An 18,321-nucleotide genomic window follows, 5' to 3' on the forward strand; every position below is an offset into this window, starting at 1 on the left:
GAATACTGGAGAGATGGAAAGTTGACAGAGCATGGGGTGGGGCCCAGGGCGAGCTTAAAAATCAAAGAGGGCATTTTATCTTTGCTCCTAGCAAGGGTCCTGGTTAGGGGAGAGGGTGACCTGGTCAACCTGTACTTTAGGACAATCAATTTGACAGCTGAGTGGAGGATGGGTTGGAATGAGGAAAGGAAGACTGACCAGTGGACTATAGAAACAGCCTCAGCATGAGGTGATGAGGGTCTGGCCCAGGGCAGGGGCTGGAGATTTCATTATTCACATTCTGTTATAGCAGCTATGTCACTTTGAGTCTAGGGACAATAGAATGGCTCTCGGGTCAGTACTGCTCCTTCTCCTGCTGTTTTCAGTTATATTGGACAAAAAGCTGTTGACTCGCAGATATGCAGAGTTCACTTATATATCTTCTAACATTCAGACCAAAGTGTGAGCACTTTGGACCAATTTAAAGTTTTGTGTTTTTCTGGCTAACACCAACCTAGTCTAGTCTCTTTATGTCTGAAGAAAATGAAAATGTGGAAACCTTTAAGTAAAAAAAAAAAATGGCAAAGGATAGTATGGTACAATGATGGCAAACCTATGGCACAGATGCCAAAGATGGCACTTAGAGACTCTCTGTGGGCATGCAGTTGCCCTCCCCTGCCAAAGTTCGTTACTAGAGAGGCAGAGGAACTTGGGCAGAGCTGCTCCTATGCCCCTCCCCCCACCCCCTGCTCAGCAGCCGAAAGGAAACACATGGGAGTAAGGTGGGTGGCTCACAGGAGGCAGAGCTGGGGGGGAGCAGAGAGCCTGGGCCACCCTCCTCCCCCTCTCTACACTGGCTGAGAACATTCCTCACTTCACCCACCCCTCTGCCCAGCAGTCCAATGGAAGTGATTCCTTCCTCTCCTGTGTGGGGTAAGGGGGGAGAGGGGGTATGGCACACCCAGCACTTGGTTGGGGGGAGGCGTTTAGCACACAGTCACTAGGGGAACAGGGCAGGGGCAAGGCCTGGTACTCCATCTCGAAAAAGTTCACCATTACTGGTGTAGCGTGACTGCTCCAGGAGAAAGAGGAGGAGAGGTCTTTGGGGGTAACATGCCTCCGTCCATGAGAAGATGAGTTCAATAGCTCCTACCCAAGCTGTTTGTTCAAAGATAGTTCACCCTGGCCTTGCCTTTGGTTTTTCATAAGTGGACCCTCCTTTCAGGTTCCCTTTTCAGATATGGCCCTCTGCCCACCAATTTTCCTAGCCCAAGTTATGATGCCTGGCACAGTTCAGGGGGCCCACTGCCCACTGTTGCTACTCAGCTCTAAACAGTTTTCACCTCTAACTCTCTGTCTCTTGAGGACTGGGCACTTGGCCTATCAAACTCCCAGGAAAGATTCTATTCTTTCCTCTAGCCCCAAAATTGCCAGAGTCCCAAATGTTTCTCCAGGGAGAGCAAGAATGAATGTTTATCCTTCCAAACTACAAATACGACAATGCCAGGCAGTTCTTCTCAAACCCCTAAAACCTATAAGCAGCCAGATGTGGTCACTCTAATAAACATTTAATTATTTTTCTTTCTCACAAGGAAAGGTTCAGTCTGGAGGGAATGGGAAATGACTCTCACATGAACACAAAAGGAATCAATAAAACATGTTTTAAAAAGAAAAAATTATCTAATAGGTTTATCTCAACTTATCAAAGCACATACACATGCACATTTGCTTGCTATGTATACCTTCATAGTCAGCAAGGACATCATTCCAGTCCATAGACATGCCACAGAAAGATATACTTCCACTGCTTACACTTGCCTGAAATGTAGTAAGGAAAATTTAAATATAAATCATCATATAAAATTCTAAGCTATTAAAGATACTGTGTGTGTGTTTGTATGTGTAAAGTCTCTTTTAATTAGTTAAAAATTTGGAATGTCACTTTCATAAAAATCTTAATAGGGAAGACTATAGTGAGAAAATAGTTATAAATTGAAACAGTTTTAAGAATTCTCATCAAATTTCCAAAAAACAATTTCTTGGATGATTAGAATGAGTACCTGACTTAAATCCCAGTGCATATGATATGAAAGAATAAGCTGTTAGAAATAGAGAATTAACAGAGAAATACCAATAATAGGCCACATTCATAGAACAATGGCTCACATTTATTATACTTTAAGGTTTGGTGAAGCCTGTCCTTCACAACTGTGTGTGTGTGTGTGTGTGTGTGTGTGAGAGAGAGAGAGAGAGAGAGAAAGAGAGAGAGAGAGAGAGAGAGAGAGAGAGAGAGAGAGAGAGAGAGAGAGAGAGAGAGAGAGAGAGAGATTGATTTCTATCTTTGGATGAGAGAATGACAGCCCCCAAAATGAAGACTTATCTGATGACAAAAAGCTAGTGAGAAGTCTAGGCAAGATTTCTAACTGCCAAGGCTACTGCTCTTTTCATTACCTACATATTTACCCTTCTCATGTTACATGCAAACTGTAAACAGATATTCACTATGAAGGAAAAATAGCAGCTATAGAGCCAGCAAAAAGAATTTCTATAAGCTAATTATATACCAATAGAGCTATGATCTCCTGGACTTTTTACCCCTGCAAAGAACATCACTCATTCCTCATTATTCTAAGAGGATCAAACAGAAGAAAACAAGACAAGTAAGACACTGCGAATAATAATAAACAGCCTAATTATGACTAAGAAAGGCCCTGGATAGGAGCTAGGGAAATGCTGCCCCCTCCTTTCATTGATGAACAGGAGACTATGGGTGTGGAATGGTACATACAATTTCAGATGTGGACATTTTTTCTCCATCGTTCAACACTTATTTTGAGAATCTTTATGAAAGACACTGTTAGGCACTATAGCAGTTTCAAAGGTGAGTAAGGGTCACCTTGTTCTGGAGGCACTTACAATCCTATAGGGCACAGGAGATGTGTACATACATAACTGATAACATGGCAGAACTTGACAAAGTGCTCTGACAGTTCTGAAGAATGAAAGCTCCATGGAGTTAGCATATGATGAACTAGAATCTGAAGAATGGGAAGAAGCTCAACAACTAAGAATAAATGTAGTTCAGCTTTGTTAAATTGTTTGTTTCTTTTTTTTTTTTAAATAACTATTACAAGAGAAGGATAACTTGGAAAGCTTGGAAATAGGGGGAAGAAACATATTTGAAAAAGAATGTGATACCCAAAGCAAAGATCCCTGGGGCACTACACTAAATATCTCCTTCCAAGCCAATATGGAACTATTAATCATTAATTTTTTATTCTAGTCATTAAATCAATTCTAAATGCATTGATAATGAACTACTATATGGCCCATGACTCTCCTTTCCCACAAGTATTGCTAGACATACTTTATCAAACAAAAGCTTTGCTACACTGTAATGCCCTGACCTACCAGTTTAGTAACCTGGTTAAAAAAGGAAATAAGATTAAAATGGGCACGACCTATTCTTAATAAATCTTGGCACACTGGTTCTTTGTGATAACTGTTTCCTTTTCTAAATATTACCTAAACACTGTTTTAATAACATAGTCTAAACTTTTACCACGGATCAAAGTCAAATTCTTGGCCCAGGATTTCATGGAATCTATCTCCGTTCCTTTTCTGAACAAATGAACCACATTTGTCTTTTTTTCTAATCGTGAGGAACCTTTCCAATCCTCCACAACTTTTCAAATATCATTGACAGTGGTTTGTCAATCACATCTACAAATACACAGAAGTGAAAGACAATCTTGAAAGTAAAGAAACAAAAAGCAATAATGTTAGGAGAAAACATAATTTCTATAAAATCAAATATATTCATCTTGAAGATGAGATATACAAAGATAGATTAAGGATTACATGTCTCCAAGAAGAACACAAGTCAAAGAATTTAAACATTATAATTCAAGAAATAATGTAAGAAAATCACTCAGAACCTCTGAATATAGAAGACAAAATGGCAATCAAAAAGATGCAGAGAGAAGATGGTGGCAGAGTAAAAGCAGCTACTTAACCTCTCCTAACCCCCACATATAGGACTCCTCAAGAGGACATAAAAACAAACCCAGACGAACGAAGGGACCCCACAACAGGGCGCAGCATTGAAGGTACATGGGATCGAGGCATTTCCATGCTATAAGGGGGTGAAATAGCTCTCACTAAAATGTGAGCTGAGCAACCCCCTCCCCCCCACCCATACCTACAGTGCCAAAGCCAGCTCACAAGAGTTAGAGCAAGTTTGGGGCATTCATCAAGTTCTTTGCAGTTACCTGGGATCACCAGGGCCTGTTCCTGAGAGCAGCAAGACTTAAGACCCCAAGAGGCTAAAGAACCGGACTTTGAACACACCTTGAGAGCAGGCACGGAAGTTGAGTGCAGGCACCCCTGAGCTCAGGCACAGACCTTGGGTGGGGACCCAGTGCAGAGGGGTGCATGACTTTGGAAGCAGCGTCCTGGGACTATTAAAGGAGTTTCAGGACAGAGGAACAAGCAAGGGGACCACCAGGTGCCTTGACCATGAGAACAACTAGACTTGAGACCTCAGGAGCCTAAAGAGCACAGACCAACCCTGGGCATGAGGATAAAGCTGAGAGGGCACATGCTGCTGTGACTCAGAGGAAAGGTGCTCCACAGCTCAACAGGATAGCCAGAGAGCCTGTCTGCCTCACCCAGACTTCTGACTGAAAAAGAAATAATAATAATGGCAAGCCAGTCACAAGAACCTCAAAAGAGAAAGATCAAGAAGAAATCTTTAATACTCGACAACTTTTACACCAAAAAAATCCAGACAACAGAGCAAACAGCAGAGGAGAACAAACAAGTAATCACATCCAAATCTTCCCAAAAAAATGAAAATTGGTCACAAGAACTTGAAGTGTTCAAATCTGAGATCACGAGAAAGATAGAAGAGATTTGGCGAGAGAAGTGGGCAATATAGACATTGAAAGGATCCGTAGATCATCCTCTACACTAAACCCTGAAAAGACAACCCCCAGGAATATAATAGCCAAATTCAAGAGCTTCCAAGTAAAAGAAAAAATTTTACAAGAAGCCAGAAAGAGACAATTCAGATATCAAGGAGCACCAATCAGGATCACACAGGATCTGGCAGCCTCCACACTAAAAGACCTAAAGCCTTGTAATATGATATTCAGAAAGGCAAGAGAACTAGGTCTACAACCAAGGATCACCTACCCATAAAAACTGACTACATACTTCCAGAGGAAAGTATAGGCATTCAACAATATAAAAGATTTCCAAGTATTTGCACAGAAAAGTCCAGGACTAAATAGAAAGCTCGATATCCAACCACAAAAACCAAGAGAAACATGAAAAGGTAAATAAGAAATAGAGGGGAAAGAAAGAAAACTCTTATTTTTAAATTTGCCTCTTTAAGGGCTTCAATAAAATCAAATTATTTGTATTCCTATATGGAGAAATGTTAAGTGCAATTTTCAAAAACTGTATTCACTATTATAGTAATTAGAAGAATTATTCATAGGGAGAAGTTGGAGCACTAAATAATCTAAGATGAAACGGGGGTGGGGAGAGGGGAAGAAGGGGGTGAATAGTAGATGGCACCAAGAGAAATTTGAATGAATAAGAAAAATAGAATATTCTATACCACACAAAGAGGGCATGGGAAGGAGAGCAGATGAATACTATTATAAGAAGGATAGGAAGAGAGCATTAAGAGGTAATATTTAAACCTTACTCTCAGTGGAATTAATCCTAAGAGGGAAGATTAGCTATATCCATTGGGTTATAGAACTCTATCTAACCCTACTGAGAAAGTCAGAAGAGATAAAGCAAGGGGAGCAAGGGAGTGGGGAGGTCAAAAAAGGGAAGAGAGGAGAGGCAGGAGGGAATTCATTAGGCCTTAAAAAATAAAGAGGGGAATAATAAGGGAAGGGGTGGAAAGGGAAGTAAATCAAGGGAGGTGACAAGGGGGACTGGTTTAAAATAAACCACTGGTTTAAAAGGAAATAGCATAAGAAGAAGGGGTAGAACTAGGAGAGGATACCAAAATATTGGAGAATACACAACTGATAATTATAACTCTGAATGTGAATGGGATAAACTTGCCAATAAAAAAAGAAGCAAATAGCAGAGGGGATTAGAAACCAAAATCCTACCATAAGTTGTCTACAAGAAACACATATGAGGTGGGTGGACATACACAGGTTTAAGGTCAAGGGCTGGAACAAAATATTTTGGGCTTCAAATGAGAAAAAGAAGGCAGGAGTGGTGATCATTATTTCTGACAAAGCCCAAGTAAAAATAGATCTGATTAAAAGAGACAGAGAAGGTAATTACATTCTGATAAAAGGCAGTATAGAAAATGAGGAAATAACAGTATTCAATATGTATGCAGCAAATGGTATAGCATCCAAATTCTTAAATGAGCAGAGCTCAAGAAGGAAATAGATAGTAAAACCATACTAGTGGGAGATCTAAATATTCCTCTTTCAGATCTAGACAAATCAAACCAAAAAATAAATAAGAAAGAGAAAAGAGAGGTGAATGAAATCCTAGAAAAATTAGATTTAATAGATAAGTGGAGAAAAATAAATAGGGACAAAAAGGAATACACCTTCTTTTCAGCTGCACATGGTACATTCACAAAGATTGACCATGTAATAGGGCATAGAAACATTGCAAACAAATGCAAAAGAGCAGAAATAATAAATGTAACCTTCTCAAATCATAATGCAATAAAAATAATAATTAGTAAGGGCACATGGACAGGCAAATCAAAAACTAATTGGAATTAAATAATGATTCTCCAAAACCAGTTAGTTAAAAAAGAAATCATAGAAACAATCAATAATTTCATTGAAGAGAATGACAATGATGAAACATCCTACCAAACTCTGTGAGGTGCAGCTAAAGCAGTACTCGGGGAAATTTATATCCTTGAGTGTATATATTAACAAATTAGAGAGGGCAAAGTTCAATGACCTGGGCACGCAAATTAAAAAACTAAAAAGGGAACAAATTAAAAATCCCTAGCTAAAGACCAAATTAGAGATTATAAAAATTAAAGGAGAAATCAATAAAACTGAAAATAAAAGAACTATTGAATTAATAAATAAGACTAGAAGCTGGTACTTTGAAAAAACAAACAAAATTGACAAAATACTGGTCAATCTAATTAAAAAAGATAAGAAGAAAAACAAATCATCGGTATCAAAGATGAAAAGGGAGACCTCACCTCTAATGAAGGGGAAATTAAGGCAATCATTAAAAACTATTTTGCCCAATTATAAGGCAATAAATATAACAACTTAGGAGATATGGCTGAATATTTACAAAAATACAAATTGCCTAGATTAACAGTAGAAGAAATAGAATACTTAAATAATCCCATATCAGAAAAAGAAATTGAACAAGCCATCAAAGAACTCCCTAAGAAAAAATCCCCAGGACCAGATGGATTCACAAGTGAATTCTATCAAACCTTCAAAGAACAACTAATTCCAATACTATGCAAACTATGTGACATAATAAGCAAAGGAGTTCTACCAAACTCCTTTTATGATACAAATATGGTACTGATCCCAAAGCCAGGTAGATCAAAAACAGAGAAAGAAAACTACAGACCAATGTCACTAATGAACATAGATGCAAAAATCTTAAACAGAATACTAGCAAAAACGACTCCAGCAAGTGATCAAGAGGGTTATTCATTATGATCAGGTGGGATTTATACCAGGAATGCAAGGATGGGTCAACATCAGGAAAAACATTCACATAATTGACCATATCAACAAGCAAAACAACAAAAAGCACACGATTATCTCAATAGATGCTGAAAAAGCCTTTGACAAAATACAACATCCATTCCTATTGAAAATACTAGAAAGTATAGGAATAGAAGAACCTTTCCTAAAAATAATAAATAGTATATATCTAAAACCATCAACAAGCATCATATGCAATGGGGATAAATTAGAAGCCTTCCCAATATCAGGTGTGAAACAGGGATGTCCACTATCAACTCTATTATTTAACATTGTACTAGAAACACTAGCAGTAGCAATTAGAGAAGGAAAAAGAAATTGAAGGTATTAAAATAGGCAGTAAGGAGACCAAGCTATCACTCTTTGCAGATGATATGATGATCTACTTAAAAAATCCTAGAGAATCAACTAAAAAGCTAATAGAAATAATCAACAACTTTAGCAAAGTTGCAGGATACAAAATAAATGCACATAAATCATCAGCATTTCTACATATTTCCAACACATCACAACAGCAAGAGGTAGAAAGAGAAATACCATTTAAAATCACCCTAGACAATATAAAATACTTAGGAATCTATCTACCAAAACAAACACAGGAATTACACGAACACAACTAACTACAAAACACTTTCCAAACAATTAAAACTAGATCTAAACAATTGAAAAAACATTGATTGCTCATGGGTAGGACGAGCTAACATAATAAAAATGACCATTCTACCCAAATTAATTTACCTATTTAGCGCCATACCTATCAACCTACCAAAAAACTTTTTTACTGAATTAGAAAAAAACTATAACAAAGTTCATTTGGAAGAACAAAAGATCAAGAATATCAAGGGAAATAATGGAAAAAAAAGTGAAGGAAGGGAGCCTAGCAGTACCAGATATTAAACCGTACTATTAAGCAGCAGTCATCAAAACAATATGGTACTGACTAAGAGACAGAAGGGAGGATCAGTGGAATAGACATGGGGTGAGTAACATTAGCAAGACAGTGTATGATAAACCCAAAGATCTCAACTTTTGGGACAAAAATCCACTATTTGTCAAAAACTGTTGGGAAAATTGGAAAACAATATGGGAGAGATTAGGTTTAGATCAACATTTCACACCCTACACCAAGATTAATTCAGACTGGGTGAATGACTTGAATATAAAGAAGGAAACTACAAGTAAATTAAGCAAACCCAGAATAGTATACTTGTCAGATCTATGGGAAAGGGAAAATTTTAAAACCAAGCAAGAGTTAGAAAAAATTACAAGATGTAAAATATATAATTTTGATTTTATTAAATTAAAAAGTTTTTGTACAAACAAAAACAGTGCAACCAAAATCATAAGGGAAACAACAAACTGGGAAAAATCTTTATAACAAAAAACTCTGACAGAGGTCTAATAGTACTCAAATATATAAGGAGCAAAATCAATTGTATAAAAAAATCAAGCCATTCCCCAACTGATAAATGGGCAAGGGACACAAATGGGCAATTTTCAGATAAAGAAAATAAGCACATGAGAAAGTGTTCTAAATCTCTAATAATTAGAGAAATGCAAATCAAAACAACCTGAGGTACCACCTCACACCTAGCAGATTGGCTAAAATGACAGCAGGGGAGAGTAATAAATGTTGGAGGGGATGTGGCAAAATTGGGACATTAATGCATTGCTGGTGGAGTTGTGAACTGATCCAACCATTCTGGATGGCGATTTGAATTATGCCCAAAGAGCTCTAAAAAATTGCCTGCCCTTAGATCCAACCATACCATTGCTGGGTTTGTACCCCAAAGAGATCATAAACAGACTTGTACAAAAATATTTATAGCCGCGCTTTTTGTGGTGGCAAAAAACTGGAAAAAGAGGTGATGCCCTTCAAATGGGGAATGGCTGAACACATTGTGGTATATGCTGGTGATGGAATACTATTGTGCTCAACGGAATAATAAAGTGGAGGAATTCCATGTGAATTGGAAAGTCCTCCAGGAACTGATGTAGAGTGAAAGGAGCAGAGCCAGAAGAACATTGTACACAGAGACCAATATACTGTGGTAAAATCGAATGCAATGGATGCCTGTACTAGCAGCAATGCAATGACCCAGGACAATTCTGAGGGATTTATGGAAAAGAACGCTACCCACATTCAGAGGAAGAACTACAGGAGTGGAAACACAGAAGAAAAACAACCGCTTGAAAACATGGGTTGATGCAGAGATGGTTGGGGATGTAAACTAGAAACGACCACACCAGGGTAACTATCAATAATATGGAAATAAGTCTTGATTGATGACATGATAAACCAGTGAAAATGTGTGTTGGATAAGGGTGGGGGGATGAAGGGGGGGGAGTGAAGGGGAAAGTAAAAAACATGAATCATGTAACCACGGAAAATTTTTCTAAAAAAATAAAATATTTAAATCCAAAAAAACAAAACAAAACAAAAAAAAGATGCAGAGAACTTCCAGAAAAGACTAAAACAAATCTATGCTCAGTTTTATCCTAGATGCCTCGTTCCCCTTCATTCTACTTATCCAATCAGCTGCCAAATTGTGACATTCCCACTTCCCTAACATCTCACACATCTAATTTTTTTTCTCTGTTCACAGACATCTACCACTTTGGTACAGGTTTACAACACCTTTCACTTTGAACACTGCAACAGCCAGCTGACCGAATGTCTATGCCACGCATCTCTCCCCACACTAATTCATTCTGAACACCGCTTCTGAAGTAATTTTCCTTAAGCTCACATATGACCATTAGCTCCTCTACTCAATCAACTCAGATCCAGCAGCTTCTTAGAGCTTTGGGGGCAAAATATAAATTGTTCTATTGTGTTCCAAAAGCCCTACACAATCTGCCTTCAAGCTACATAGTTTCCCTCCCTTCTTCTCCTCACCCACACAACACTCTATTCCTACTACAGAGATTTTGCATTCCCCAGGCCTGGAATGCCCACTCCTCTTCAATTCCCTCCCTCTTGTCCTCTAAGATGCAGCCCAGGCCCATCTTTGGGAGGTAACTTTTCCCAACTGCTAGCACCTGCCTTCCCAAAATACTCTGAATTTAACAGCTTTGGACATATTTCTATTTTTGCTGTACATATTCTCTAAGTGCTTGCTGTAACCCTCAGCTGAATGAATGTAGGGTCTGTTGGGGTGGAAATTGTTTTATCCTCTGTATTGGTATCCCCATGCCTGGCACAAAGAAAGTACATAATAAATACTTCTTGACTGACTAATTGACATGCCAGCCAATGGTAGCAGTAATCTGGAACATAAACTTGACAAAAATCTTAAGGGGGAAGTAGGAGGATATGAGCAGTATCCCTAGATAAAAAACAGCTAGAGGGCGCAGCTGGGTAGCTCAGTGGATTGAGAGTCAGGCCTAGAGGTGGGAGGTCCTAGGTTCAAGTCTGGCCTCAGACACTTCCCAGCTGTGTGACCCTAGGCAAGTCACTTGACCCCCATTGCCCACCCTTACCACTCTTCCACCTAGGAGCCAATATGCAGAAGTTAAGGGTTTAAAAAAAACAGCTAGAAACAATAAAAGAACAAACAAGTTTAAAGGAGACTGGCAAAAGACCCAACTAAGCGAAACCCTTTAAGGATGAGGTTGGAAGAACAAAAAGATAAAAAATGGGAAAAAATCTGTATAACTTGAGTTGTGTCTTTATCTTCTCTCCCATTCAAAGGTGAGCTACTGAAGAATAGCAACTGTTTTCCTCATGAACTTGTATACCTAGCACAGTAAATTTGGTAGAGGCTTAAATACTTTTTGATAAAGACTGATGGACTTTATCAAACACTGGATTCAAAGCTTGCTGAGTTCATAAATCACTGGGAAGAGTTCATTCTAACTATTCACAAAGAAAAAACTGAGCAAATGAAGAATACAAATTGTTCAGATTTCGATATGTAATTGGATAGATATCCATGGAATTCATCTACTAACAAGCACTGTGATGGATCCAGAATCAAAGATGAAAGCAGCCTGTTTTATCTTTAGGAAATTGCACAGTAATTTTAATTAATCCAAGGTTCTCCCTAAAACAAAGGCCCCTGACTTTAACAATATTTTTCCAGTAATGTTGAAGAATGACTGCTAGTTGTGGAAATGAAAGTCTAAAGAATTAAAATGGTGGGTCAGTTAATGAAGAATTGCACAGAAAAAGTAGTATATAGGATGTAATCATAGAGATACATAATTGGAAAAGAAGGTAGAAATGTCATATGGTGAGAAACACTACATGCTATGCACATTCCATTTATATCCATGTAATTTCAATAGTGCTAGACTGCAGAGTTTTTAACCTGCTATCCATGAATTTTTTTGTATATTTGAAAACAGTACCTCGACATAATTGGATTCCTTCATAATCCTATGCATCATATTAAGATCCAATCATATTGAATGAAACCCTCATAGATTATTTAGAGGAAAATATCAGCAAAAGCTACAACAGATAGAATGGGAAAGGATATGTGGTATCTACGGCACAAATATTTAAATCGATGACATCACAGATCTATCCATGTAGCCAAGAAAAGGGTTCATCTGTCTCTTGCTGGGATCCATAAAATCCACCTCCAAAGAGTAGATAATATCTTCAATAAGAAATATATTCTGTTTCCTTCACTATCTGGCTAGGAATTTAGACAAATTATATATGATACACCTTAAATATAAAATTGATTTACTCATAATTAATTTCTAATTGGTCAGTATAGTCCATTATATACAAAATATACTAACATTTTCTTTAGGCAAGAGTTTGTTTTAAAATACCTATAACTGATTCAATGGACATTCAAATTCAATACCTTGCTTGCATTTTAACAAGAATATATTAATGAATAAATTTCTTGAAACAATTATGATCCTATGCATACAATGAACACTCTGAATGCTCACAGAAAAATCACTGTCATTGTCGGCTTCCAGATTAATGTCATTGTTTTCTTCTGCCTCGATTTCCCGGGTTAGCTGTTCCTCTTCTGCAATTGCACTAGCAATGGCTTCTTCATTGGCTTTTTCTAGGCGATCTGCTAATTCCTCTTTCTTAGCAAGAACTTCTGCCATTGACTGTAGAATAACCAGAAATCACTGATCATTTGGGAAGTTAATCTTTCATTTACTTTTTAATGTACCAGATGTGGAGTCTATTCATTTTCAATTTAATGGAAATTTAATCTGTGGAATTCGGTTAGCTCAGATGTCAAACTTCAGAACAAAAAGTGATAAATTTAAATGTACTCAATAAGTTATAACAATATAATTAAAGTCATTAAGTTAAAAATTCATAACATGAATAAAATTTTATATGCTAAAATGTACCATTTAAGTTTTATCTATAACAATAATATCAATAATAATATCAATTCAATACTTCAATAATCTGATTTTTATCCATGTGTAATCCCTCCCTATACTGACAGATTAAAAATCTGAGTAGATTACTTTCATGAGTTGCTTTTGCACAAAAGAGTTTTCCCCACTTGTGGCTGCATAGACAGTCTGGTCTTACTTCTCCCTGAATTGAGTTTGGCTGATCTTCAAATAATGTTCACTGCTGAGTCTTTATTGTAAACCTCTCCAGGTAAACAGTATCCTAAGTACTAACGCACTTACTAGGCTGCCAAAGTCTTAGAAAACCAAAGGTCACCACTAGGTAATGAGACATCAAAGGAGCACTTTTTTGTATGAAACAATAATCATTAAAACTCAATAATGTAATAACTTTCAGTATACAATGCCACAACTATATGTATACCCTTGAAGAACTGGCACATATTTCAGAAACCAGATCTTTCTGTATGGTCTTTAGAATTACTACAATAAAGCTATAACTTGCAAAAATTCAGCATGGCATGATTTGATCATCTTTGGTATTTTACATAATCTGTAAATAAAAACAAATGTAAAGTTTCTCACCCATCATTTCATTCAAACTAACAAAAAGGAAAATGAAAAATTCCAAATAATCAAGAAGTACAGAAAGGTTACAGGCATATAAAGAATCATGTTAAAAGATATAGGAAAAGGGCTCAGTGGATTGAGAGTCAGGCCTAGAGATGGGAGGTCCTAGGTTCAAATCTGGCCTCAGACACTTCCCAGCTGTGTGACCCTGGGCAAGTCACTTGACCCCCATTGCCCACCCTTACCACTCTTCCACCTAGGAGCCAATACACAGAAGTTAAGGGTTTAAAAAAAAAAAGATATAGAAAAGTCTTTCTTCCTTTGCAAGTGAATTGTTTTCCCAAAAAACATGTGCTCTAAATTTAATGACTATGGCTAAATCCTGTAATTGCAAACTTTAAGCAATTCTTAATTCTAGAAGTGATCATAACTTTAGCCTATCAACAGGACAGAACTCAATTGTTATTATTTTCATCAACAAGAAACTTCAAATAGTATCCTTCACCTCACCTCCCTTTTTTTTCATAACTTTTCCATAAAATAGGTCCTCACAAGATTTCCTAACACCCTGTATTTTTCAGGATTGTGAAGATTGATTTTATTTCTTTAATTTTTTTTTAAACCCTTCCATTCTGTCTTGGAGCCAATAAGGAGCCAATACCTTGTATTGGCTCCAAAGCAGAAGAGTGATAAGGACTAAGCAATGGGGGTTAAGTGACTTGCCCAGGGTCACACAACTAAGGAAGTGTCTGAGGCCAGATCTGAACCTAGGACCTCCCTCTCTAGGCTTATCTATCAATTCACTGAGCCACCCAGCTGCCCCCTGAAGATTGATTTTAAATAGAAAAATACTCATTCAATTATTTCTTTGCTTGAGTTTTAACTAAATAAATGGCAAGTGCTAGAAATAACTTTTACCTATGTTAAATCATTTGACAATACTAAAAAAGAGAGAAATGCTCCTCTCAACAATGTGGCAATTTATTACTTCTTCCCATATTGAGTCTAAGCAATAAGTTACTTATCCACAGCCACTGAAAGAAGTGTCTTGGCCAAAATAACACAAACCAACTCATTTTTTATCTTAGTTAGATGAAACTCCCTTAGGAATATTAAGAAGACTTCAATCTTGATATTACAAGCAAGTCTTCACAGTTAAGCTTCTAAAATAACTCAATTCTTGAATAGACCCAAGTTTCTAACAGTCCACTTTTAGCCGAATATCTGAAGTAAATGAAATAAAAGAGAAAGTACTTAAAATCACCTTTATCCTTTTTTTAACTCAGTTATCTTCCATCTTAGAAGCAATACTAAGTATTGTTTCCAAGACAGAAGAGCAATAAGGACTAGGCAACTGGGATTATGTGACTTGCCCAGGGTCACATAGCTAAGAAGTATCTGAGGGCAGAACTGAAGGGAGGATGTCTGGTCTCCAGGCTCTCTTCAGTGAGCTGTCTAGTGTGATAATTAGATTAAATCTACACTGCCCATCTTTAGATTTAATCACCAAAGGTGAGAACACCTCCAATTTGTAACCCAGGTGTACTAGAGTGAGTGATGAATCAGAGTCAACTCTAGCTACCTCTTAAAATGTATTTTGAGAATTTAGAAAATGTCTACTCATGTTTTCTTCTGCATATAATGTTGTAATGAGTTCAAATAAGGAAGATAGTTCTAAATTATATTTACTTGGAATTCTGAGAATGTCTTCTTACCAATCGAGCGGCACTCACATTTGAAATATCAGAAGGGTCCATTTCACTTTCTATTTGGGCTTTCTCTGCTGGCAACTGGTCTGTAGGTGACTGCAAAGGAGAAGGATCCGTCTGTGGAGTATCTGGAATGCATTCAGCATCCACGTGAAGTGCAGGTATTTCACAAGAATTCTGCAAAGAATTTTCTGGGACTAAAGCACTGCCTGAGCTCCTGCTGTCATCTGATGTGCGTGCTGTGAACTAACAGAACACATTTACAGAATGGATCAGTGATAATGGTAATAATGTGCTTCCCAGTTTACAGAGATTTCTTCACAACCAGAGAAAGGACTTAGCTTCCTTGGGGTCATGGCCAATATGTTATCTGAAGGGCTGCAAGTAGCTCTGGGATGAGCTTTCTCAAAAATACAACAATTTTTTTTATTGCAAAAATGGAAAGCCATTGTTATTAATTCCAAAAATATAAAACCTAATCACAATATTTTGCCCATTTCTAATAAATTCAAGCAAGGAATCAGAGTACCATATAGAAGAGAAGCTGGGTGAAGTGTAGACAAGTATATTTCGCCTAGGTTTGGACTCAAGAAGACCTGGATTCCGAGGCCACCTCTGATACTTACAAGGATATGACCCCAGGCAAGTCAACTAGCCTCTCTGGGACTCAAGCCACTTCCCAGGATGTATCTTCTAGGTCATAAATGGGTTGTAATCAGTGTAGGTGGAAAAGGTTCCCCTATTGGGAATTTTTCACACTGATGAAATTCATAGGACTTCTCATATGGGTATATTCAGTGGAATAGCTATCTTGGCTTCTTTTGAAAAAACTTGCAGATATATTCCTATCAAGCTATTATGGTGGTTTAGGAAATACCGAGAGAGGATATTTTTTTAAAAAAATAACATATTTGAGATCTCTTCAAGATAACACTATGAATTCAGTATCACTAATTAGCATTTGTAATTAATGTCAGCTAGATTCTCAGGTCCTAAAATACCTTTAATAAAATGATATAATATCTGAGAGCACCTATTCCATAATGGAGGATTATTAATGTCCAAGCTTCAAATTTATGTATGTTCTTCACTTTACTATTCCCTTTTGTGTCCATGTTATCATTAATAAAAAGGCAATAATAATTTTACTAATTTAACAAATGCAAACCCAATTTTAAAAATTCATTCTAAATAAATATGATCTTAATTGTGATAAATAACATCTAAATCATAGGTTAAACCAACAGGATAGAGAAAGAACAGAAAGCTTTTACAATTACTTTGTTAAAATGAAATCATTTCCAAGAAGAATAAAACTGAGTAGTAAGAACTAAAATTTAAATCCTAGTAACATCATTCTTTTTTGAGAGCACTATTATTTATTAGCACAATATGATTTTAAATCAATCTGCATGACTTGAGACAGAAATAAAAACCTTGTAACCATTTTTCCTAAAAGTTACTGGAACATTCAGTCAATGGAAAAATGGCAAGGAATAAAATAATCAACTGCTCTTCAGCAGACTTAAAAAACAATTCTAACAGTAAATTGATTCAGAGAGTTTGTGCTGGAACCAGCTCAAACCACCTCATGAGAAACGATGGTTAAAATTTCAGAGTGAGCATTTATACCTCAGATATTGGCAAAGGCTACAAGTCAGGACCTAATTAATTGTTTGGCTGATTGTCTAGATTTAAGATAGTGAGGGAGAAAATGTCAATAATGCAGATTAAACTTTAAAGTGCGTTGTACATAACCACTTACATTATATGAGCACACTCCTGCTGATAAAACTTGTAAAGTACTTTATATACATTATCTCATTTGAGAGTCACAACAACACTTGGAAGAAGACATTGTAGCTCTTACTATCCTCGTTTTATAGATGACACGTAAAAGAGGCTTAGAGGGGTTAAGTGACTGGCCCATGATCACAAAGCTAGAAATTGTTAGCAGTAGGATCTGTACCTGAATCTTTCTCACTTCAACTTCAAGGGCAGTGTTCTAGCTAGAGCATCCTCTCTTGCAGAGGGATGCAAAGGGACTTGGCTCAATTCCCTGGTTCTTGGAGCAATTAAAACAATTGTATCAATAAGTCTTTTTTTTTTTTTTTAGAAATATATGAGGAAGTTTATTTTTCTCTTACTACCAAGGTAAAACACTGAGGGGCACATATCCCTGAAGAATTTCTATTTTTTTATTTTATTAATTTTATTATATACTTAGTAACCATCAACAACAAAACAAACATCTCGATAATTGAATGCAAAAAAATTATGTATAAAACTACAAATTCCACATTGTTTACAATGTTTAAAAATTTGCAAATTATGTGTGTGCTAATATAGACACATTTTTTAAAGCTATATATTGCAAAGGCCATAAAAATGATCATATTGATTTGTATATAAATATTTTTAAAAGTCTAGATTCTATAAACAGGCTTTTATAATTCCACAACTGGTCAAAATCTAATAAGGTGCTCAATGGTGTTGATTCTTAGCATAAGCATTATTTAAATCACATCATGACATTTATGTTCCATCAACATAATTCATACTATAGTCACCATGGTTTATCATCTTTGTTGGCAATAGTTATATTAGCCCACTGCTATTTACAATATAATCAACATTGTATATAACCAGATCAATACAATTTATATGGGAAAAATCAATGTTAAAAGCATAAAGACATGTTGAAAAAAGATAAAAACATGACAACTCAATCTTCCAATTGACAACAGGACAACAAATATCATCAAGAACTTGGAAACCTTCAGTAATAAACTCTTATTGGCCAGGACAGAATAAGATTTGGGGCAAAATACTATGACTTTTCTTTGGTTTTTTTTTTTAAACCCTTTCCTTCTGTCTAAGAATCAATACTATGTTTTGGTTCTGTAAAGGCTAGGCAATGGGACTTAAGTGACTTGCCCAAAGTTACACAGCTAGTAAGTATTTGAGAT

The 18,321-nt window shown here is 36.7% G+C and overlaps 1 protein-coding gene across 1 annotated transcript in view; it reads right to left on the minus strand.

Annotated features, from left to right (window-relative positions):
• Window positions 1-18,321, minus strand: part of SCAPER (S-phase cyclin A associated protein in the ER) — a 388,867-nt gene that overhangs the window by 317,653 nt on the left and 52,893 nt on the right. The window contains exons 9-11 of the mRNA XM_044660293.1: window positions 15,359-15,598; window positions 12,639-12,809; window positions 1,722-1,797 (exon numbers count right to left, since the gene is read on the minus strand). Coding sequence (XP_044516228.1) covers window positions 1,722-1,797; window positions 12,639-12,809; window positions 15,359-15,598 — 487 coding nt within the window. The remainder of the gene's footprint in view (window positions 1-1,721; window positions 1,798-12,638; window positions 12,810-15,358; window positions 15,599-18,321) is intronic.

The sequence above is a fragment of the Gracilinanus agilis genome, chromosome 2, assembly GCF_016433145.1.
Source record: "Gracilinanus agilis isolate LMUSP501 chromosome 2, AgileGrace, whole genome shotgun sequence".
Lineage (NCBI taxonomy): Eukaryota > Metazoa > Chordata > Mammalia > Didelphimorphia > Didelphidae > Gracilinanus > Gracilinanus agilis.